Below are 22,402 nucleotides of genomic sequence, written 5' to 3' on the forward strand. Positions count from 1 at the left end.
AGGCACCCAGCTCCTTGCTCTGCTTCCCAGATGAGGGAATGGAAGTTCTGAGAAGCGACCTGTCTAGATGCTACAGGACTCAAAATGCCTCCCAATCCAGTGCTCTTCATGTGTTGCTTTTATAACTAGAAAATAAACACAAGAAACAACCACCATCTTTGTGATTTGTGTGAATCCTTGCCTCACTTCTCTTTTGCTCCCAGCAGGGTAAAGGGATCAAAGCCTGGGGAAGGTCAGTTTTAGGGCCCCTCTACAACAGGATTTTGATATCACCTCTAAAGGATGAGACACAGGCACAAGGAGGCACGTGGCACTATTTTTACAGTCCTCCTTTGTGGCATATCCTGTATTTAAAAAATGTCCCAGGAACCCTGACACCGGAAACTCTCAATTTCAGTGCATCCTAGGATTTAATCTCTCAACCCTGTGCTTTGTTTCTCTGAACCCAGACCTGTAGAATAAGATGGGAAGAAAGATCATACCCCCTTTACAGCCGGGTTAACCGTGAGGATTACTTCTCAGGGTCACTAGAAGGGCTGCTCTCCAGGCGAGAGGGTCCTGCCAATAATCCAGAGATCGCAGGGCCCAGCGGTTCCAGCTGGGAAGGAGCAAAGAGAAACCATACGATCTGGGATGAGGGGTTGCGCCTCAGCCGGCTCAACCAGCTAAGAGGCCGGCATTCCCTGCCTGCCTGGTGGCCACTCACCCCTGGGCAGGAAAGCCGAGCGCCCGGAACCTTTGTACGTGCTCTTCCCAGCGCACCTCCCAGAGCCCGGGCGCTTTTGGGCGTTGCGCGGCGGCTGGCCGGAGCCGGTTACCAAGGCGACGCCTGCAAAGATGGCTGCTGCGTCTTCGTCGGATTCCGACAGCGGCCGAGCTGAGAGGTGAAGGCCGGGGTCCTCGAGGCCGCCTTTCCTACAGATGTAAAGAGGGGAGCTTGGACCCCGGGATCTGGGCTCCTTCGCTTCTCGAAAAGCGCTGGCAGCCCTTGAAGGGGTCTTAGGGAACAAATAGGGAAACTGAGCCCCGAGGAGTGAATGAATGTGCTTGTTTGAGTGACTCGAGGTCACTCAGTGAGTCTCTGGAGGAGCCTGGACTTGGCCCCAGGCGTCTGTACCCCCATTTCAGAGCCCCCTGCACACCTCACGCTCAGAGACTAGATCCCGCAAAGTGTTTTTTCCCCTCCCTTGGGACTCAGCCGCCACCTCTTTCCCCTCCTGTCGCAGCAACGAGGCAAGTTCGAAATGGCTGGACGCGCACTACGACCCCATGGCCAACATCCATACCTTTTCCGCCTGCTTGGGTGAGTCTCTGGGACCAGGAGATGGAGCGGAATAACGGCTCTGTAGCGAAGTCTCAGGGATTGGGAAACTTTGGCTTATGGCCCTTTTGTGTTTTCCAGCGCTGGCAGATTTGCACGGGGATGGGGAGTACAAGGTAAGCACCTGACCCCGGCAGAAGGAGAACGGGGGTGTGGGGGGCGTGAGAACTGACATTTCCTGATGGCTCCAGAAAAGTTCAGTATCATCTGGAACCCAAGTGTACACTGAAAAAGTACATTTAGTGTCCAATATTATTTTTATGTGGATAGTCAAGAGAACCTGTTGATTTCATAGTGGACTGCACAAAGGGAAGCAGAACAAAATGCTGTTGGGGATTCTACTAAGACAAAGCCTCTTAATCTCGTTGACTTGTAATTCTTTGCTGGAAGGGCACATCCCTTGGTTGGGGGTGTGGCGTTGGAATCTGGAGAGAAAGGAGAAGAGAGGAAAGTGGGAGTTTTATGTTTATTGAAAGGGCCTAGATTTTAAGATTAGCCATGAGCTGGTAATTGTTGAAGCTGAAAGCTGGGTATTTGGAGGTTCACTACATGAGTCTCTCTGCTTTTGTATATGTCTGAATCCTTCCATAATAAAAAGGTCGAATTTTAAGTTTAATTTAAAACATAAAGATAAGGGCGCCTGGGTGGCTCAGTGGGTTAAGCCTCTGCCTTCGGCTTAGGTCATGATCCCGGGGTCCTGGGATCAAGCTCCGCATCGGGCTCTCTGCTCAGCAGGGAGCCGCGTCCCCCTCTCTCTCTGCCTGCCTCTCTGCCTACTTGTGATCTCTGTCAAATAAATAAATAAAATCTTTAAATATAAAAAAAAGATAAAGGAAATGTTAATTACTTTAAAAATTAAAGGTACAGGTGTTTTGTTTTGTTTTGTTTTTTTAAAGATTGTGAAATATTTTGGGCATAAAGAAAGGAAGTTAACCTATTTTAGTATCCCTTTCCGGGCTAGACCCTCTTTGAGCATTTTCCCACACATAGATATTATTTGTTCCCAATTTGTTAATGGGAAAATGGATTCAGAGAGGATAAGTAAACTTAGTGAATTTGTAAAAAGTGGCAGACCTGGGCCTGTCACATTCCCAGTCACGTGTTTATTCCACTGTTGCTCAGTGGTGGGCAGTGAACCCACAGTGGGCATGCTGTTTGGGCTGTTAGAAGATAGCTCTGGAATCACATCCTTCATGGTGAGTACAGTAGAATTCGGTGGACTTTTGCCTCCAAATTCCAGTCCATAAAGCATTCTGCAATTTGGCAAGCGTCCAGCGAACCCCAGTTGTATGTCACACGTTGTACAGACACTAAACTAAGAAATGAATCAGTACACTGTCAGGAGGAGATATGACACTGGCTTCAGTTTACCCATGATATTGACTGATTGGTCAATATCAAGATAATGATAATGACTGATTGCTTGGCACTGGGTGTATAGCACTGAAAGGTAGAGAAATCGCAGCCTCAATAACTAGCATGAAACATAAGCTGCTTTTGTGTAATCACTTTTTAATGGTTAGTTTGTTGATTCCCAGCATCTGCCCTAGTGCCTGGCACACATTAGGTACTCAGTAAATATTTGTGGAGTAAACGAGTGGATGCTGAAATCAAAAATATGGAAAGGATGGGAGCAGCAGGGAGAGAATGGTGAGATCTGTCTGGAGGTAACAGGGGGCAGTGATAAGTGAACTGGGTATTGAAGAATGAGTGAAATGTATGAAGAAGGTATGGAGGGAAGGAGGGGAAAGCATTCCAGTCAGAGGAACAGTACAAGTGGAGGCACAGAGGCTTAGAAGTTTGTAGCATATTTGGAAAGAGTAAATTTGGAGTTGGAAAGTGAAAACCAATATAAAATAGTAGTTAAGTCCCCTGGTTGGGAGAAACCTAGAGTCTGGTCCCAGCTCTACCACTTATGTGAGTGACTCTTACCTACCATCTCTGAGCCACAGCTTCCCCATCTGTGAAATGGGGCTAATTACAGCATCTGTCTCATAAATCGTTGAAAGGATTAAATGAAAGGACGCATGGAGTTCCTGGTGTGGCTCCTGGCACACTGAGCATTGTCAGAATCGAGCCATTCTGTGGCAGCCCGCATTCTGGCTGGAGCATAGCATGGATGGGAAGGTGATGGAAAAGAAGCTGGAAACCAGATCGAAGAGGCCTTGAAAGCCTCACTCGAGAGAATGGGCTTGCGTGGCAGCCACAGTGGCTTGGACGGTGGATTAGAGGGTGGAAAAGAGAGACCGAGGAGCTTGAGTCTCCTGTCTGTCCACAGAGCACATCGTACTCTGCGTGCGTGCTTGTGTTTCCTTAGCTCGGTTCCCATCTGGAAACCAGGCCTCAGAGGCCCAGATAGGAGTTTCCAGCACCCCACTGACTTCAGCCACCCTCCACTGTCCAGAATAGTGCCTGGCGTGGAGCAGACTCTGAAGAAATGTTTGCTGAATGAATAATGAAAACATTGTCTGCCACCCCCTCCTCACTAGCACTCACCAGGCTCCGTAATTCATTACCTCATTTGATTTTCACTGCAAGCGTCATGAGGTAGATAGTCCCCTCCTGCGGGTGGGGAGACTGAGGCTCAGTGAGTTTAATCAGCTTTCCCAAGGTCACACGTCTTGCAAGCCTTATTACAAAATCTCCTTGCCCCTGACTTGGTGCACTGGTGTGTGAGTGAATGAATGTGCCCCAGTAAAAAGGCTAAGCCCGAAAACATTTCTAAAATCTAGTAAATAAATAAAATAAAATAAAACAAGTCTAAGCCTGAGAAGGGAGTCAGTGGAGGGGTCTTTAGATCTTGAGCCTGGAATAAGCCAGCCTCTTTCTACAGCTGGTGGTGGGGGACCTTGGCCCCGGTGGGCAGCATCCCTGCCTGAAGGTGCTCAAGGGACCCACAGTGCTGACTGAAAGTCCTTTACCGGCACTGCCAGCTGCGGCCGCCACCTTCCTCATGGAGCAACATGAGCCCCGGACGCCAGCTCTAGGACTCGCTTCAGGCCCTTGTGTGTATGTATATAAGAATCTCAGGCCCTACTTCAAGTTCAGCCTGCCCCCGTTGCCTCCAAACCCCCTGGAGCAAGATCTTTGGAACCAGGCCAAGGAGGTAAGTGATGTCAGGGGTGGGAATAAGAAGGCAAAAAAGCAGCCACTGAGTCCTCATTCCCTGCCTGACTCTGGAGCTCACAGGCTTACCTTTCTTCCTTGCTGTCGTAGGACCGGATTGACCCCTTGACCCTGAAGGAGATGCTGGAAGGCATCCGGTGAGAGCCCACTTACCCCTTCACATGCCTCCCACGCCTCCCGCAGTCCCCCAGACCCTCTCCTTCATCCCAGTGCTCTCCGTCTGACCCCCAGGGTCCTGTTCCTCCACTAAATCTGCCATGGTTGCCCCTCTCCTTTCAGGGAGAAGGCAGAGGTGCCTTTGTCTGTACAGTCCCTCAGGTAAGGGCCCTGTGGAGGGTCAGGGCTCCCGAGGCTCTGGGGGCAGGGGTGGCTAAGGAATGGCCTGTGGAGGAAAGTAGCCCGGGCCATGCACCTGCCAGTTCTCTTTGCGTACAGGTTTTTACAGCTGGAGCTGAGTGAAATGGAGGCATTCGTGAGCCAGCACAAGTCCAAGTCCATTAAGCGGCAGGTAACGTCCCTTCTCTCTTGATTTCCCTCTAAAAAAATATGGACAGTTTTTAAAAGACAATGTAACATCAGTGGTAGATTCTGCAACCAAACCCGACTCCGTTCGCTCTGCAGTTTCCTTTCCAGCCTGTGGCACACGTATACGGTCACAAAGCTGCGGAGCCTCTCCGTGTCTGGTTGACAGTGGCAGCTTTGAATTGATACATAGTTGCATGACTTTACATCACTTCTCTTGTCTTAAGAGTAAAGGTAATATGTTTTCATTAGCGAATAAAGAGAAGTATAAAGGAGAAGTATAAATGACTATAATCTCACCACCCAGAGGTCCTCGTTCTTACTATTTGGGTACATTTTCTTCATAAATATGCTTTATAATTTGCTTCCCTTGAGTACATAACAGTGTATCTTGAGCATTTAAATAGTCTTTAAGAACTCTATTCTTAATGGCCCCTTAATTTTTTCATTGATTATTAATTATTCCATTCCTAGTTTATGGAACTATTCATGTATACTGGATAAGAAATGTATCCCTTTTATTCACTTCATGTTTTTCTTAGTTATGATTTTAATGGTTTTATTGGTGAACGTGTTCATGAAAGTCTGGTGGTTACTGACCTAGGGGCTGACCCTCAGTCCAGTTCCAGAGCTGCTCTCTGTGGTTTAGAAAGCCTCATGAGAACCCTCCCCTTCTGTAGAAGCCACTTGAACCAAACACATGGACCAATGCTTGCGTTAGTTTTTGGCAAGCCTTAGACCAACGCTGTTCTCTCCTGCTGACCAGCAGCTCGGATCCACAGTTACCAATATCTTTGAGCACTTACAAAATCATGAAGTAAATGAATTATTGCTTAAAAGATGCAGTTTGGGGGAGGGAAGAAATCTTTCCAAGATATATATGTCATTATTATATAATTGGGCGCCATTACTATCCACATTTCTATAACCTTTCTCTTTCCACCAGGCATTAGAATGATTCCTCTTTTTTAATCTTAAAGATAATCACACAATGAGCAGTTTTATCTTACAAAAGTGGTATTTTGGTCCTGCTAGATTATTTTCATAGGAGAAATTCCTAAAAAAGGGACCATCCTCTTCTCTTTTGTTTTTCTCCAATCACAACCACAAAAGGAACATGTGCTCACTGTAGAAATTCTAGAAGGGCACAATGAAGAATTAAACATCACCTGTGATTTCATTGTCCAGAGATAACCAGTTTTTGTATTTATGAGTTTAGCCTTCCGGCATGGTTTTTTATTCAGATATTTTCTAAACTAGGATTTACTGACATAACTTACCTATTTTTCTCTCTTAGTACATTAGAAATGTTCTGGTTGTCATTGGATCTTCCTTTAAAATGTGATTTTTACTTTTATTTTTTAAAAAGATTTTATTTATTTATTTGACAGACAGAGATCGCAAGTAGTCACAGAGGCAGGCAGAGAGAGAGGAGGAAGCAGGCTCCCCGAGGAGCAGAGAGCCCGACTCGGGGCTCGATCCCAGGACCCTGGGATCATGACCTGAGCCGAAGGCAGAGGCTTTAACCCACAGAGCCACCCAGGCACCCCTAAAATGTGATTTTTTTTTTAAGATTTTATTTATTTATTTGACAGAGAGAGATCACAAGCAGGCAGAGAGGCAGGCAGAGAGAGAGGAGGAAGCAGGCTCCCCGCTGAGCAGAGAGCCCGATGCGGGGCTCGATCCCAGGACCCTGCGATCATGACCTGAGCCAAAGGCAGTGGCCCAACCCACTGAGCCACCCAGGCGCCCCCTAAAATGTGATTTTTAAAGTCACTACGTGGTTTTTGATCAAATGGAAATTTGTAATTGACTTAAGCCAGCCTCTTTTTTAGAAAATTAGATTTGTTGCGATTAACGCTTTTGCGCATGAAACATCCATCCCATCTCTGGTGCTCTTCATCCTCCTTTGCCCTCTTTCTTCCCTCCTTTGGTATTCTGGGGGTGTCTGTGGGGATGGCGTTTGGGGATCCCCTGGGTGACTCCTGAAGGCCTCCTGCAGACAGTCATCACCACCATGACCACCTTAAAGAAGAACCTGGCCGACGAAGATGCTGTGTCCTGCCTGGTGCTGGGCACCGAGAACAAGGAGCTCCTGGTACTGGACCCAGAGGCCTTCACCATTTTGACCAAGGTCAGTGTGGGGCCTGGCCCTGGGCACAGCTGAGGCCCAGGCTGCGTTCCCTCCCTCTGTTCCCCCACATCTCCTGCCCATAGTTCTTGGTAATACATGTTGTAGAAAACATAAAATATAGGTAAGCACTAAGAAAAGAAATATACATCCAAGAAAATACCACCACCCACAGAATCTACTATTAAAGTATTGGTATGTCTTTTCAGAAATTTCATATTGCGACACAGATATATAACCTATAAATACAGTTTTTTACAAAGATGACTTAGTGGGAGAGGATCGTGTAACCCGCTCTTTTCACATAATGGTAGCGCATCAATGTCTGCCCATATGTATATATAAAACCAAACCAGCCATTTTTTAAAGATTTTTAAAAGAATTTATTTATTTATTTGATAGATAGAGGGTGAGCAAGTGAGAGAGAGAGAACAAGCTGGAGGAGGGGCAGAGGGAGAGGGAGAAGCAGGCTCCCTGCTGAGCAGGTAGTGACATGGGGCTCAATCCCAGAGTCCTGGGATCATGACTTGAGCCGAAGGCAGACGCTTAATGACTGAGCCACCTGGGCACCCCCTCCTTTTTTTCTAAAGATTTCTGTGCATCCTCATCTAAATATTTCTTTAGGATACATTCCTAGAAGTGGCAATGTTTTATCAAAGTGGATAGACTTGAAGGCTTTTGCTGCATGTTGCCGAGTTTCCCTCCAGAAAAACTGAATAAGCTTAAACTGACCCACAGTGACTGAGGAGTTTGGGAATTTGGACAAGGCACCAACTCAGAGGAGTTATTTCAAGGTGAGGAAGAACAGGGGCACCAGGAAAACTGGAATGTTTGAGCCTCTCCTTTGCAGATGAGCCTACCCAGTGTGCCCGTCTTCCTGGAGGTTTCTGGCCAATTCGATGTGGAGTTCCGGCTTGCCGCCGCCTGCCGCAATGGAAACATCTATATCCTGAGAAGGTAGCTGCACCGTGGTCTCTGGGGCCAGGAGGAGCATCTCAGAACCCCAGTAGTTTTAGGGGCTTTGGAGCTGGTATTCGGGAGTGGAAAAGCTCTTTCCACTGCAGCTCCCCAGCTGGGAACTTGACAGAGAAGGCTGAGCTCATGTGCGTAGGGGGCCATCTGGAGGCCTGTGTGATGGGGACTGGCAAAGTGAGAGACTGGGCAGGGCAGCTATAACACATGAGAGGTACCGCCAGAGATGGGAAGAAGTAAAAATAGCCTCCCGTTGCCGTCTGGCTTTATAGGTATGGAACGTGTCTTTACGCATTAGGTTGATATTCCTTACAACATTCGTCTTCCAATTCCAGAAATATCTTTGCGCACCCACTATGTATTAAGCATTATGTAAGGCATCAGGGATGTATTGATGTATTATTAAATGATATAAATGTAGTCCCTGCGTGCTTTGGAGGAAAAATACAAGCTCAGTGGGAAGAAATAGCGGGGCCAGGGTGATTGGTGAGCACCCGTCTGCGGAGATAACGTAGAAGGTTAAGAAGGAGCCACGAAAAGTGGGGAAGAAGTGTTGTAGGCAGAGAAAACTTGAGCAAATGCAGGATGGGAAAGATACTGGTGTGTGCTCTGGAAGCTTGATGGGCAAGGAGGAGGGTGGAAAGAGGTGCGTGGAGACCAGGTCTGACTCGTGCATGGCCCTGCTAGGACATGGTAAGGATTTAGAATTTGAAAACTATTATGGGGTTTTAATCAGAAGAATGACGCAAGCCATTTATATTTTTAAGAGATTGCTCTGCTGGGTGGAGAGTAGATTGGAAGGAGGCCCAGAGACCAGAGGGAGGCTCTCAGATGGGATATGATCATCAGACTTGGTGATGAAGAAAGGGGAGCCATAGCCTGTGATTGGTTGGCTGGAATTACCCACTTCTTTCTGGATAAGAGAAACTAAGATTCGGAAGCCAGGAAACCGAAAACAGGGCATTTACACCGAGCAGACTTCTCGTGCATTTCTGATGAGTTGGTGAACCGCCTCCTCTAGCACCTCATCTAGCCTAAGGTCCACTCACGGTAAACTGTTCAAGGCCAGGTTCTCACACAGATCACTGCAATGAAGGCAGCAGGGAGACCGGGAAAGAAAACACACTATGTGACCCAAGGTCACACAGGAGCTAAGTGGTAAAGGTGGAAATAAAACTACGGTCATCTACTTTGGGGCCAAGGTTCCTTCTGGGATAGTTTGTGAGGCTTAGAAAGAGAAGGGCTGCCAGGGAAGGAGAGAAGGTTTCTCTGGGGCTTGGAGAGTGTGTCTTTATCCACAGAGACTCCACACGCCCCAAGTACTGCATCGAGCTGAGCGCCCGGCCTGTGGGGCTCGTCCGGGTACACAAGGTCCTGGTGGTCGGGAGCACCCAAGAGAGCCTGCATGGCTTCACCCACAAGGTGTGGCTTTCCCCACCCCGTCCACATATGTCTCCCTGGTTCCCCTTCAGCAAGGGATTCCTTCTGGTGTCCCTTTCCCTGCAACTCCAGCCGCCCCTTCTTTCCACACTGTGCCCTGAACCCTCCCAGGTTAAGAAGCTCTTCCCTCCCAGGGTAAGAAGCTGTGGACAGTGCAGATGCCAGCAGCCATCCTGACCATGAACCTCCTAGAGCAGCGCTCGCGGGGCCTGCAGGCCGTCATGGCTGGGCTGGCCAATGGAGAAGTCCGCATTTACCATGATAAGGCCCTGCTGAATATCATCCGCACCCCGGTGAGCTGCTCACTCCTCTTGGCCCTCCCTTCCCACCTCTGGGGCTTCTTGACTGCCTCTCCTGATCCCTCTCCACCTGATGACCTTGACTTTTGATGCATTTTTTTAAAGGATTTTATTTATTTATTGGAGAGAAAAAAAGCATGAGCATGAGCAGAGGCGGGGGTCAGAGGGAGGCAGGCAGAGGGAGAGGGAGAAGCAGACGCCCTGCTGAGCAGGGAGCCTGATATGGAGCTTGATCTCAGGACCCCAAGATGATGGCCTGAGCCAAAGGCAGATGCATAACCAAAGGAGCCACCCAGGTGTCCCTTGATGTATTTCAGAAACATTTGTTGAGCATCTCCTAAGCATAACTCACTGTATTCTGGGGATAAAATGATGTCTAAATCCTACCTTCGGGGAATTTATAATCTAAGGTGACAGCCAACCAGAGACACAGCTAATTCAAATATAAGCAAGACTAAAGCCAAGCAGAGGACTGACAGAGCTCAGGGGGCCTGGTGACTGAGGTGGTGGGGGAGCATGGGGTGGAACTCGCAAGTCATTTCCCAGAGCAAGTGACAGTTCTGCTGGGCCTCAAAACAGTTTGGCAAGTGGGTACATGGAGGAAGAAACTTCTAGACCAGAAACAGCATGAACAAAGGCTGAGAGGCATAAGTATTTTTGATCAAGGAATCCGGTTGGTTTGATGAGTTTGGACCAGAGTTTTTCAAACACTGAGTTGTGACTTATTTGACTCATTTAATGGGTCACAACCAGCAGCAGAAGAAAGAAAGCTCAGAGTATATCACATGTGAAACTTGCACATAGGTATATATAAAGTGTCCTACGTCACAGTTTCAAGTTTGAAAGCAGCTGGTTTGGACCACAGGCTGTTGGGAGACAGGTGAGGTGGGGTTTGGGGGAATGGTAGAGGAGAACAGAAAAGGCAGGTTGGAGTCAGATGTGGAAAGCCTTGAATTGTTCTAACGGGAAGCATAAAAGCCACTGGAAGTTTTCTGGCAGAAAATAGACATGATCACATTTTTGAAAGGCAGCAATGTGAAGGACAGTCTGGGGAGAAACACTAGGCTGGGGGCCTATTAGAAAGCTGACCCCAGAAGCGCAGTGACGTTTATTCTGGAACCGTGGCTGTGGCAGTGAGGTTGAAAGGCAGTGAGAAATACAGGGCTTATTTGGGAGGCCGCATTGCCCCGGGCCTTACCGGACATCTCTTTATTATCTCATATCTGGGGTCTCCCGGCCTTATCACCCCACCCCAGTCTTGCTCTCCTCTCCAAGCTATCTTCCCCTCCAAACACTGGTGTCTCCGTCCTAGGATGCAGTGACCAGCCTTTGCTTCGGCCGCTACGGGCGGGAAGACAACACCCTCATCATGACTACACGGGGTGAGCGGACTCAGGCCGGGCAGGGGTTTTAGAGTCAGGCGCCAAGGTGATGGGCCAGATCCTGGGAAGGAAGAGGTGGCTGTGACGCCCAGCCAGGCCTGGGTTTGGAAGCAAGGCCTGCAGACACAGTGTCTCCTGCTCTCCCCAGAGCCTACACAGTGCCAGGAGCATCATAGTCCATAAGTAACTGCTGAATGAATGAATGAATGAATGAATGAAAAGACACTGTTAAGACACACTGTATTCCTTCTAGAAACCCAGAATCTCAGCAGGAAAACAGACGTGGACAGAAATGCCTCTATCTGAGGCAGATTGCTTGGGGAGGACAGGCCGGGAAGGTTGGGTAGAACTAGGAAGGATAGACCTGTTCCTGTGTGTCCACTTCCCCAGGCGGTGGCCTGATCATCAAGATCCTGAAGCGTACGGCGGTGTTTGTGGAAGCAGGAGGTGAGGTGGGCCCCCCACCAGCCCAGGCGATGAAACTCAGTGTGCCCCGAAAGACCCGGCTTTATGTGGATCAGACACTGCGAGAGCGGGAGGCTGGCACCGGTGAGACTCAGACTAGGTCTTTTCTCGCCCTTCTTCGTGGCTCTGAAGCAGCAAGAAACAGGTGAACCCACCAGGGTGCCCTAAGCCCTGGGAGACGTGGGCAGCCAGGCAGGTCTCTGGAAGCACAGAGAGAGCCTAGGAGGTACACCCTGTCTGCAGTACCTCCCTCCAGGTGGAAGATGTCGGGGGTGAGGGCTTGCGCCTTATCAATGCGGAGGAGAAGACAGTTGCTTCTAGATGCAGGAATTCTTACGACGGAGGTAGAACTGGACCAGGGTTCTTCCTTTTCCTATTCAGTTTTTCCCTGCTCTAGCATCGTTCTTCCATTCATCCAATACCTGGGATTATGCCCGGCGTTCTGCCAGGTGCCTTGAAATAGGCTAGGCCCGACCTGAGGAGCTCTGTCCCCCTTGCTGATTTCATGCTGCATGAGAGGTATAGAAGAGGTCTCTGCTGGGGCTCACAGGAGTGAGGACGTTGGCCTGGGAGCCTGGGAGAGGCTTCAGAGAGAGCTGACGTTGGACTTCACCCTGAAATGATTACAAGTCCACCCACCAGAAAGGGGTGGGTAAGGGCGATTCAGGCACAGGACGCTACCTGGATCCAAGGAGTGTCTGCATGTAGTCCCAGGCGCTGTGCAGGAAGGCGACCCAAGCAGAAGGTGACCAGAGCAGAGGCTGGCAAGGCAGGTCAGAGCAGACTCCGAAGGGCCTGGGGTGCAGAGCTAAGATATTTGGACAATTCTAGGTAGCGGGGGCTGGGAAGGATGTCAAACAGAAAAATACAGTAACTCAGCCAGCTCTGTGTCATAAAGGGACCTTGCTTATACTTTTAAGGGAGAAATTAGAGGATAAAAGAGCTAGCAGGCTATTACAGCCTAGAGAATCCAAGAGAAGCAGTTAAAACATTTGAGAAATAATTAGGAAGTTTTCTAAGGTAACCAAGTGTAAAATATACCAAAAAATCAGTAATTTGGTCTATACCAACAGTAACCAGTCAGAAAATAAAATGCAGAGTTTCCTTTCACAATAGCAACAAAACCCATAGAAATAAACTTAAGAAAATAGCAGTCTAAGAAAGAAAGTTACAAAACTCTCCAGGACATAAAAGACTACCGGAATATTTCAATGATGAGACTTCACAAGGCTCAGGGTAGCAGGACCTAATGCCTAAAGCTGTTGATTAATTAATAGCTTCTAAAATTAATCTAGGAACATAGCGATGTTACAGGGCAAATCCCAATAGGGTTTACTCTGAGGACTTGACCAGTTGATTTTTTTTTTAATTTTATTTTTATTATTTATTTTGACAGAAAGAGATCCCAAGTAGGCAGAGAGGCAGGCAGAGAGAGATGGGGAAGTAGGCTCCCTGCCGAGCAGAGAGCCCAATGTGGGGCTCGATCCTGTGATCATGACCTGAGCTGAAAGCTGAGGCTTAACCTCTGAGCCACCCAGGCACCCCTGACCAGTTGATTTTAAGAGTAAATCTAAGAATTGGCAGGGGGACCTTCAGATTATGAGACTGACGCGCTGCCTACTGCGCTAACCAGTTGATTTTAAGAGTAAATCTAAGAATTGGCGGGGGGGACGCCTGGGTGGCTCAGTTGGTTGGGCAGCTGCCTTCGGCTCAGGTCGTGATCCCAGCGTCCTGGGATCGAGTCCCACATCGGGCTCCTTGCTCGGCGGGGAGCCTGCTTCTCCCTCTGCCTCTGCCTGCCTCTCTGTCTGCCTGTGCTCGCTCTCTCTCCCTTTCTCTCTGACAAATAAATAAAATCTTTAAAAAAAAAAAAAAGAAGAATTGGCAGGGGGAAGGGGGAATTAAAGAATGAGGGGACCTGGTTGTCAGGAGAATGATCTGTGAGGCTGTAGGAATCGGCAGCGGCGGTAGGACTATGGGAACTGTCGCCGATCCGGGCCACATCTAGAAAGTCCAAAAACGGACCCTCCTCCAAGTGGAAGGTCCATATATGTTAAAGGTGTTGTTTTAGAGTAGTGGGGAGAGGAGAGACTGTCCAAAAAGCATGATTAGGACAATTTGGTTCTAGAAAAACCAAACAGAACTCTCCTTCAAACCCAACCCATTGATTCTGGGTAGACTAAAATAAGTTGTAAAAGCACCGGAGGAGAAAGGAAAGATCCATGGTAGGCTACCGGAAAGACAGAAAACTTCTGAGCGGCAGCAGGCCCCGCACACAAGGAAAGGAGCAGAATCAGCCTGGGAAACGAGCGTGCGAAGTCTGGAAGATTCCCAGCGGGAACAGAGGGAGCGCGGACTCCGGGGCCGGCTTTGAGGGAGAGGCCTCGGGCCTTGGCAAATGACGAGCCTCGAGGGCAGGACCTGGGTGACTTGGTGGGTGGGGGGTGTGGTGACCGAGGAGAGGAGACGAGGTGGGTTTGCACGGTGCTGAGGCTGAGGTGTTGGTGGGACGTCAGGGTTGCTCAGAGGAGGCGGGTGGAGGGCAAGACTCGGGAGGACACCAGCCCTTCGGGCAGAATCGCAGGGGCGGTCCGGGAGACCGGGATTGTGCGTGAGGGCAGCGCGGTGGTCGGAAATCAGGAAGGAGGGAGCCGCATGTGGCCCACAGCGCCCTGTGTCACCGGGAGGCCAGGCCATGTCACCTCCGGCCTCCCTTTCCCCACGTTCCCAGGCGCGCAGAGCCGGCCTTCCCCTCGCATGTCTGAGCGGCTGCCCACGCGGGAGACCCCCTCCCTCACCTCTGCCCCCTCCTGCCCTCCTGCCCTCTGGCATCAGCCCTTTGTGTCCCTGTCCTCAGCCATGCACCGGGCCTTCCAGACCGACCTCTACCTGCTGCGCCTCCGGGCCGCCCGTGCCTACGTGCAGGCCCTCGAGTCCAGCCTGAACCCTGTGTCCGTGACGGCCCGGGAGCCCCTCAAGCTGCACGCTGTGGTGAGTGAACACCCCAGGGTGGGGAGTGGTCAGGCCACCTCAGGGCTGGAGGGACAGAGGTCAGGGGTGAGTAGGAATCCCTCAGCCCAAGAGCCAATTCAGAGCCCACGAGGCCTTGTGCCAGCGTCTCAGCCCCGGAGGCCCAGAGACCAAGTCTCTTTCTCCCTTCAAGCGGGCGCCCTCTCCTCTCTGCCGTGCTGCCTCTTCCTCAGCGGGCTGCAGAGCGGGCCGGACTCCCCAGTTCCTTTGGCCCATGCTGTGCCTCACACAAGCCCCTAGATTTGGGCCAGGCTTCGCAAGTAGTGGCTTGCTAAGGGACATTAATGGCTACTAAGGGACATTTCTTCCTGGCACTGGAGGGACTCTTGCAGCCAGGCGACGAGGAACAAAGCGGTTTATTCGAGTACCCGTGGGCAGCCTGAGGTGTCGGGACTGCCTGGTGCCAGGAGGGGACGTCCTGAGACTGGCCCAGGCACAGGAGGAGGAGCCCTGCACTCGGACACAAGTGACCGCGAGGTCATCTGGGCTCTGGCCAGGGCTCAGTGGGTCCCGGAGGTGTGCTGCCTGACCCAACCGGGTTTCCGATTTCTCTCTCCCTAAAGGAAGTGGGGGGGGGCGGGGAACAGGCTGCAGAGCAACTGAGGCTAAGAGGGAGGGAAAAAAAGTCATGGTGGTCACCACAGGACGAGAGCAGGCGGCGGGGACAGCCCGGGAAGACGAGCAGGGACGGTGGTGAGGCCACAGGTGGGAGCTGGGGCATCCGTCCCCAGGCCAGCTCTGCCTCTGACAACTGAGTGGCCTGCACCAAGCCCTTTCCCCCTCCGGGCCTTCGCTGGTCCCCGTACACAGAGGAGCCGGCCTCCTGGGCTTCCGAGGGGCCCTGGATGAAGGGCAGGACCGTGCGTTAGAGCAGGTGGGAAAAGGTGACTCGAGGACCCTGGTGAGAAAGCTGAGGGCAGGGCACGGGATTCAGCGCCCGGGGCTGCCAGTTCTAAGGGCTTTCTCCACCCACTCCACCTTCTCCACAGGTTCAGGGCCTGGGCCCCACCTTTAAGCTCACACTCCACCTGCAGAACACGTCAGCAGCCCGGCCCATCCTGGGGCTGCTGGTCTGCTTCCTGTACAACGAGGTGCTCTATGCTCTGCCCCGGGCCTTCTTCAAGGTACTGGGCCTCACTGAGACACAGAGTGAGAAAGACCGGGCTGGGGCCTGGGGAGGCGCCCGCAGACCCAAACAGATCGGTGGTGAGGGAGCTGCCCGGGGGCTGCAGCCGCAGACCAGGCTGGGGCAAGGCAGAGACCTCGGGGGGGAATGCCCAAGACATGCCCTGCTGCTTTTCTTCCCGCCTGAGAGAGGTTTCGGGGAGCCACACAGAAGGTTCTGAAAGAACAGCTAGACTCGGGCTCCCAGCTGTGCCTCTCTCGGAAACCTGTTGGTGCTGGGATCCCCGAGCCCGTCCTGCCTTGCAGCCACACCTGCAGTGGGAATGGGAGCTCCTTTCTGCCCCAAGGAGACTTTTTCCACAGTGGGGGGCCTGCTTTCCCGCCGGGTCCAGAGTGGACCCTAAGTTGGGAGGACCAGAACCCAAGAAAGACCATGGGACTTGGTTGAGAGTCAAGAGGTCTGGGTTTAATCCTGACATCCATGTGGTCCTGGAGCGTCTCCTCCCCTCCCTGAACCCCATGCCCCGTGAATGGGGCTTGCCCTGCCCTGCCCGTGCTGCCCCCCGGATTCAGGCTACAGTGAACGTAGCTTCTGTAGCAGGCGTGAGAGCGCCCTGGAATCTGGCAAACACTGTCCACGCACGAGGGCTGATCTCCTTCCCTCTTTGTCGCCAAACTCAGGTCCCCTTGCTGGTGCCAGGACTCAGCTACCCGCTGGAGACCTTTGTGGAGAGTCTCAGTGACAAGGGCATCTCAGACATCATCAAGGTAAGTGGCCAGTGAGACCGAGGTGGACAAGGCCCCCGGGTGGCTGCCGGGTCAGGGTGGCTATCTGCAGCCTCCCAGTCCCCTTCGACAGAGCCCTGGTCGCCTGTGACAGGGGCCAGTGCAGACCAGGCCAGGCGTGGGTTTGCAGGGAGCAGGGAGGACAAGGGGTCTTCCCCTCCTGCCACGGGCACTTGCTCTGTAGGTGCTGGTGCTTCGAGAAGGCCAGAGCGCACCCCTGTTGAGTGCCCACATCAACATGCCCGTGAGCGAGGGGCTGGCAGCCGCCTGACCCCCGGACTGGTGTTGAGAGAGCCCTGCGGAATCAGGACCAGGAAGATACAGCCCCTTGCACCGAGCTGGGCAGAACGAGTGGCCCCAGGCCCATTCCCCAGTGTTGGGGCTACAGTTTCCTTCTCCCATGCGTCTCGTTTCTCCCCACCCTGGCTGCTGGGTGACCTGTAGAAGCAGGTCAGTGAGTACCCAGGAGGCTCAGCTCCTTCCCCTCAGGAAATCCCAGGCATTTGCCCCGTGGACGCCTGCCGCTCCTCCATCTCCCCACTTTGCTCCAGAATCACACCCGGGGCTGAAGGAAGTTCTCCGAAGCGGTAAAGGCGAGAGGAGGGGCATAGGCCCAGCCTTCTCCTTCGCTGCTTTCCTTAGACACATCTACTCATGTGTGGCTGCAGGTCGAGGCCAGAATTGGCTACGGCCTGACCTGGGGTAATCAGAGGCTTTTTCTTGAGCAAGACTGAGCCCCCTGTTGCTGCCTGGGGTTCTGGAGGCTTGGCTGATGCCTAGCTCAGCTTACAGGCAAATCACGTGCTCTGATCTCTCGTTGTGAGATGAACAAGGGCCCTCCTCTTTCTATTCAGGGGGCCCAGGGAGTGGCTGGCTCCCCACAGGGGCTTTCCTGAAATTTGGGCCCAACGAAGGTCTCAGGCCTGTGATGCTCCGTGAGGATACGCAAGGGAGGAACTGGGGCAGGAGGGCATAGAGGGCCCGTGCAGGGAGCTAGCGACCCCCGCCCCCACCAGGCTTCTGGAGCCCACACAGCTGCTACCCTGATTCGGATGTTTGTGCCCAGAAAGGGCATCCCAGGAGAAGAAGGCTCAGTTAGAGCAGGGGTGGGGCAAGGGTGCACGGGTGTTTCTGGGGTGCTGAGGAGGCGCACGGGAGGCAGAAGCCCGGATGGCTCTTCTGTGCCCTGGAGCCCAGATCAGTCATGTAGGTGGGAAGTTCACTGGGCAGTGCGGTAGGGTGAGAGAATGAGCTGGGAAGGCATGGACCGGAGGCGCGGAGTGCGGCTTAACCTTGAGGGAAGGCACAGGTTTAGACCACAAGGACCAGAGACCCACAGTCCTGGCTCTCGGGGCCTCCTGGAGCCCTGGCCGCTCTGCCTGGCCCACCTTTCAGCCCTGTGCAAGGCTGGTGCTACAGGGCCACCCCGAGCCACTTGTGAGCCAGGACCCTGCCCCTTGAGGACCTGAATCTTCCTCTCTGACCAGGAGCAGCCTCGCATGTGGTAGGTATCTCAGGTGTGTGGGAAGGAACCGATCCCTTCGGGGCTGCTTTCCGCACATGTAGAAGGAGGCAGTTTGAGCAGATTTAGCTCTGGCATCCTGGGAGTTGGGCAGCCCCTCTAGAGGAAATGAGTCAACTGCAGAAAGGAGATACTTGACAGGACAACTGTAGCGCTCTGGCCCTTGATAGCAAGGGCCCCAACCTAACCGCTGTGCCCAGGCAGTGGCCTCCGTGTCCAGGACACCAGTGAGGGACTGGCGTCCACAGCTCACAGCCCACCCCCTAACCCTTCCAAGGAATGCATTCTGGGGCCAGGTTAAGAGAAGCAAGTTGGTGGGGGGCTCAGTCGGTTGAGCATCTTACGCTTGATCTCAGGGTGGGAAGTTCAGTCCCCGCGTTGGGATCCGTGCTGGGTGTGGAGCCTACTTAAAAAAGAGAAAGCATGAGGTCTGGACCAAAGAGAGAGCCCACCCCCCTCCTCTGTGCACAGTCTGGCCGGCCGCAGACGTAGATCAGTTGGATCAGAACGGTGAGGGCTCTCCACATGGAGCCAAGCCGGCGCGGTTGGAGCAAGCAGGCGGTTTCCCGGGAAATGGAGAGAGAAACACGGGGAGTGTCCCGGTCAGTCGGAGGGATTTCAGCTTAACCTGAAGAGCTTCCTGAGGGAGCTTAGCAGAGTTGGAAAGATCTGCCCTGGAAGGAAATGAGCCCCTCGTCTCTGGGGCGGGGCTAGCTCTTCGCAGGGTTTGCGAGCCGGGCCACGTGACCGAGACTCGCCCACCCCAATCAAGGGATGACGCTGTGAACTCGGAACAGAAGGTCTGATCTGGATTCTGTTCGTCGCCCTTTCATGATGAGGAAAGTGGAGGAACTTCCAAAGCCCCGCGCCTCTTGAGAGTCTGTGTGATGTGATACGACGTACCTGTGCGAACTGTGTCCCTGGGACGAGCGGAGCGGCAGGAAACCGGGGCGGTGCCACCAGGGCCCTCACTAGTCAGAGCTTCTGGAGGCTGTCCACGTTGGGCATGAGGGGGTGGGGATCTTTGTAAAAAGTATTTTTCTAAAAACGTACCTACTTAGAACTATGGAGTTAGTTTACAAGAAAATAGCCTCTGCCCATTACCCACGACTGCTCCCTTGCTACAGTCATTTTCAGTTCTCTTAGCTATTATTATTTTTTTTTTCAGTAATTTCTCTGAGTTCAACGTGAGGCTTGAATTCATGACCCCAAGATCAAGAGTCATGTGCTCCACTGACTGAGCCAGCCAGGCACCCTATTAGCTATTTATTTTAAAAAATAGGCTTCAGCGGGGCGCCTGGGTGGCTCAGTGGGTTAAAGCCTCTGCCTTCAGCTCAGGTCATGATCCCAGGGTCCTGGGATCGAGCCCCCCATCGGACTCTCTGCTCAGCAAGGAGCCTGCTTCCCCCCTCTCTCTGTCTCTGCCTGCCTCTCTGCCCACTTGTGATCTCTGTCAAATAAATAAATAAAATCTTATAAAAATATGCTTCAGGGTACCTGGGTGGCACAGTTAGTTAAGCATTCAGCTCTTGATTTTTTTTTTTTTCAGCTCTTGATTTTTGACTCAGGCCACGATCTTAGGGTCAGGACAGCGAGCCCTGCCTGTGTCACACTCCACACTGAGCAAGGAGTCTGCTTAGGATTCTTTCTCTCCCAGGCACCTGGGTGGATCAGTCGGTTAAGCATCTGCCTTCAGCTTGGGTCATGATTCCGGAGTTCTGGGATCAAGCCCACATCGGGCTGCCTGCTCAGCAGGGAGTCTGCTTCTCCCTCTCCCTTTGTTCCTCCCCCTGCTTGAGCTCTTTCACTCACTCACTCTCTCTCTCTCTCTAATAAAATTCTTTAAAAAAAAAAAAGAAAGAAAAAGAAAAAGATCTCTCTCTCCCTCTATTCCTACTCTTCCCCCTGCTCTTATGCTAAGAAAAAAATGAAAAAATACATACATATATATTTGCTTATACTACTCTTGCTTGATTTCTCACTCTAGACACTGTCTGTTGGCTCTCTTGTAACAGATGAGCCTTTAGCTCCCTTGTGACAGGACCTTGCTCCCTTCTTGCCCCAATTTTTAGGTAAATTAATGCTATTTATATTACTATGTGAAAGTTATTCACTGCAGAGTCAAAAATTGGGATACAATTAGATTACTTTTGAATTTTTCATGGAGTTAACAATAGCCTTTTTTTTTAATTTCCTTTGCTTCGTTTTCTGTATATACCAATTGTTCATTCTTCCCGCATCCAGTCTAACAGTTCTTTTTTTCTGGACACTTTCCTTCATCCCCTGCCTCAGTAAGAACTGTTTGCTCCCTAAAACTGCTGCAGAGCATTTCTCCTGACTAGATCCTCTGGATCCCGGGCCCCGTGTCTTCATCTTTCATAGTTCTTTTACCCCTCGTATGGTGAAGCATATCCACAAGTACCTTCTCTAAAAAGCCACTAGACTTAAAATTTTTAAACATGGTCTAAAAAAATCTTTATTCCATTCATCCACGTGTGATAGCAGGTCATAAAATTAGAAGTTGAAAATAATTTCACACAAAATCATTTTTGGGGCGCCTGGGTGGCTCAGTGGGTTAAAGTCTCTGCCTTCAGCTCAGGTCATGATCTCAGGATCCTGGGATCAAGCCCCGCATCAGGCTCTGCTCAGCAGGGAGCCTGCCTCCCCCCTCTCTCTGTCTGCATCTCTGCCTACTTGTGATCTCTGTCTGTCAAATAAATAAATAAAAATATTTTTAAAAAAATCATTTTTAAGGCAGTTATTCCCTTGTGTTCAGATTTCTGGCAATGCTGTTGGAAGTTCCATACCATTTTTGCTCCTGACCTTTTCTTTCTCTGAGGTTCTGAAATGTCAGGATGTGCCTTACTGTGTGTCATTATTTGTTGTGCTGTGGGGTGGAGATGTATATCCTTCACTTCTACACACTTGTTTTCTTTATTTCTTCCCATTGTCTCTGTTCACTCTGGAATTCTCATTAAACCCAGCACCTGATAAATGGTTAGTTCCAGAGAGAACAGGATTGATCGTCTATTTTAATTCTCTCTGTTCTTACATTGTCTGTCTGAGGGATTTTTATCTTTCTGCTCTTCTCTGGAACTGTTTTAAAAATTCCATTATTTTAATTCTCAACTCTTTCTGTTCTTTGTTCAATCTTTATCTATAGTATCTCTTCAAAGACATAGTTGAGCCCAGCAAACCATCAGTCAACAACTGACTTCTAGGAAGTTACTTCAATCATAACAGAATACACATTTTTTTTCTCAAGCTCACATGGGACAATAACCAGAACAGACCACATTCTGGTCCATAAAATATGCCTTAACCAATTTAAAATAATCAAAAGAATACATTGCTCTCTGGTCAAGATGTAATTAAACCAGAAATCACTAACAGAAGAATAGCTGGAAAATCCCCAAATACTTGGAAATGAAACAACAAACTTCTACATAACTCATGAGTCAAAGAAGAAATCTCAAGAAAAATTTAAAAATCTTTTGAACTGAATGAAAATGAAAACATAACTTACCAAATTTGTGGGATGCAGCAAAAGCAGTCCTTAAAGGGAAATGTACAGCACTGAACGCATGTTTTTTAAAAAGAAGAAAGATCTAAGATCAATAACTTAACTTTCCACCTTAGGAAATAAGAAAAGAGCAAAATAAATCCAAAGTAAGCAGGAGTAAAGAAAAGAAAAAAGATTTAGAGCAGAAATCAATAAAATTGAAAACAGGAAATTAGTAGAGAAAATCAACAAAACTAAAAGCTGGTTCTTGGAAATCTCATCAAAACCAGCAGGGCAACTGCTTATCTCCAGTCTAATGTGAGGTAGAAGCAGGAGGAAAACCTCTCCTGAGAATTTTTGCCCATAAGCCCACCTGACTAGGTTTACCACCTAAACTGACAATACCTGGGTGGTCCGAAAGACCCACAGCTGAAAAGTTAGTATAAAGTGGTGCAGGGGCACCTCGGTGGCTCAGTTGTTAAGCGTCTGCCTTCGGCTCAGGTCGTGATCCTGAGGTCCTGGATTGAGCCCCGCATTGGGCTCCCTGCTCAGCGTGAAGCCTGCTTCTCCCTCTCCCACTCCCCCTGCTTGTATTTTATCTCTTGCTGTCTCTCTCCCAAATAAATAAACAAAATCTTTTTAAAAAATAAAGTGGTGCAGGATTTGTCATCAGGTGACCGAGAAACACATTTTCCTTTCTGGAGGAATTTATTATTAACCCATTCTCAAAAACAATCCCCCTTGATAAAATGCCAAGAAATATGAACTCCTAGTCAAAC

The 22,402-nt window shown here is 50.5% G+C and overlaps 1 protein-coding gene across 1 annotated transcript; it reads left to right on the forward strand.

Moving 5' to 3' along the window:
- The first annotated feature begins 826 nt into the window (after positions 1-826).
- On the forward strand, positions 827-16,996 carry BBS1 (Bardet-Biedl syndrome 1). The gene is made up of 17 exons (XM_044259760.1): positions 827-884; positions 1,227-1,303; positions 1,403-1,437; positions 4,155-4,427; positions 4,538-4,584; positions 4,727-4,765; positions 4,883-4,955; positions 6,972-7,103; positions 7,951-8,057; positions 9,374-9,494; positions 9,647-9,805; positions 11,124-11,193; positions 11,584-11,742; positions 14,516-14,649; positions 15,678-15,812; positions 16,495-16,581; positions 16,784-16,996. Exons 1-17 carry the CDS (start codon positions 838-840, stop codon positions 16,868-16,870), a joined length of 1,782 nt encoding a protein of 593 aa, XP_044115695.1. The 5' UTR covers positions 827-837; the 3' UTR covers positions 16,871-16,996.
- Positions 16,997-22,402: the final 5,406 nt, after the last annotated feature.

This window comes from Neovison vison, chromosome 7 (genome assembly GCF_020171115.1).
Source record: "Neovison vison isolate M4711 chromosome 7, ASM_NN_V1, whole genome shotgun sequence".
Lineage (NCBI taxonomy): Eukaryota > Metazoa > Chordata > Mammalia > Carnivora > Mustelidae > Neogale > Neogale vison.

Excerpts from the sequence above, each read along its gene's own strand:
- BBS1 (XM_044259760.1), top strand. The coding sequence starts at position 838 with ATGGCTGCTGCGTCTTCGTCGGATTCCGACAGCGGCCGAGCTGAGAG. Across the intron at positions 14,650-15,677 it reads CCCTCAAGCTGCACGCTGTG|GTTCAGGGCCTGGGCCCCAC; the intron begins GTGAGTGAACAC and ends CCTTCTCCACAG. Across the intron at positions 15,813-16,494 it reads TGCCCCGGGCCTTCTTCAAG|GTCCCCTTGCTGGTGCCAGG; the intron begins GTACTGGGCCTC and ends CGCCAAACTCAG.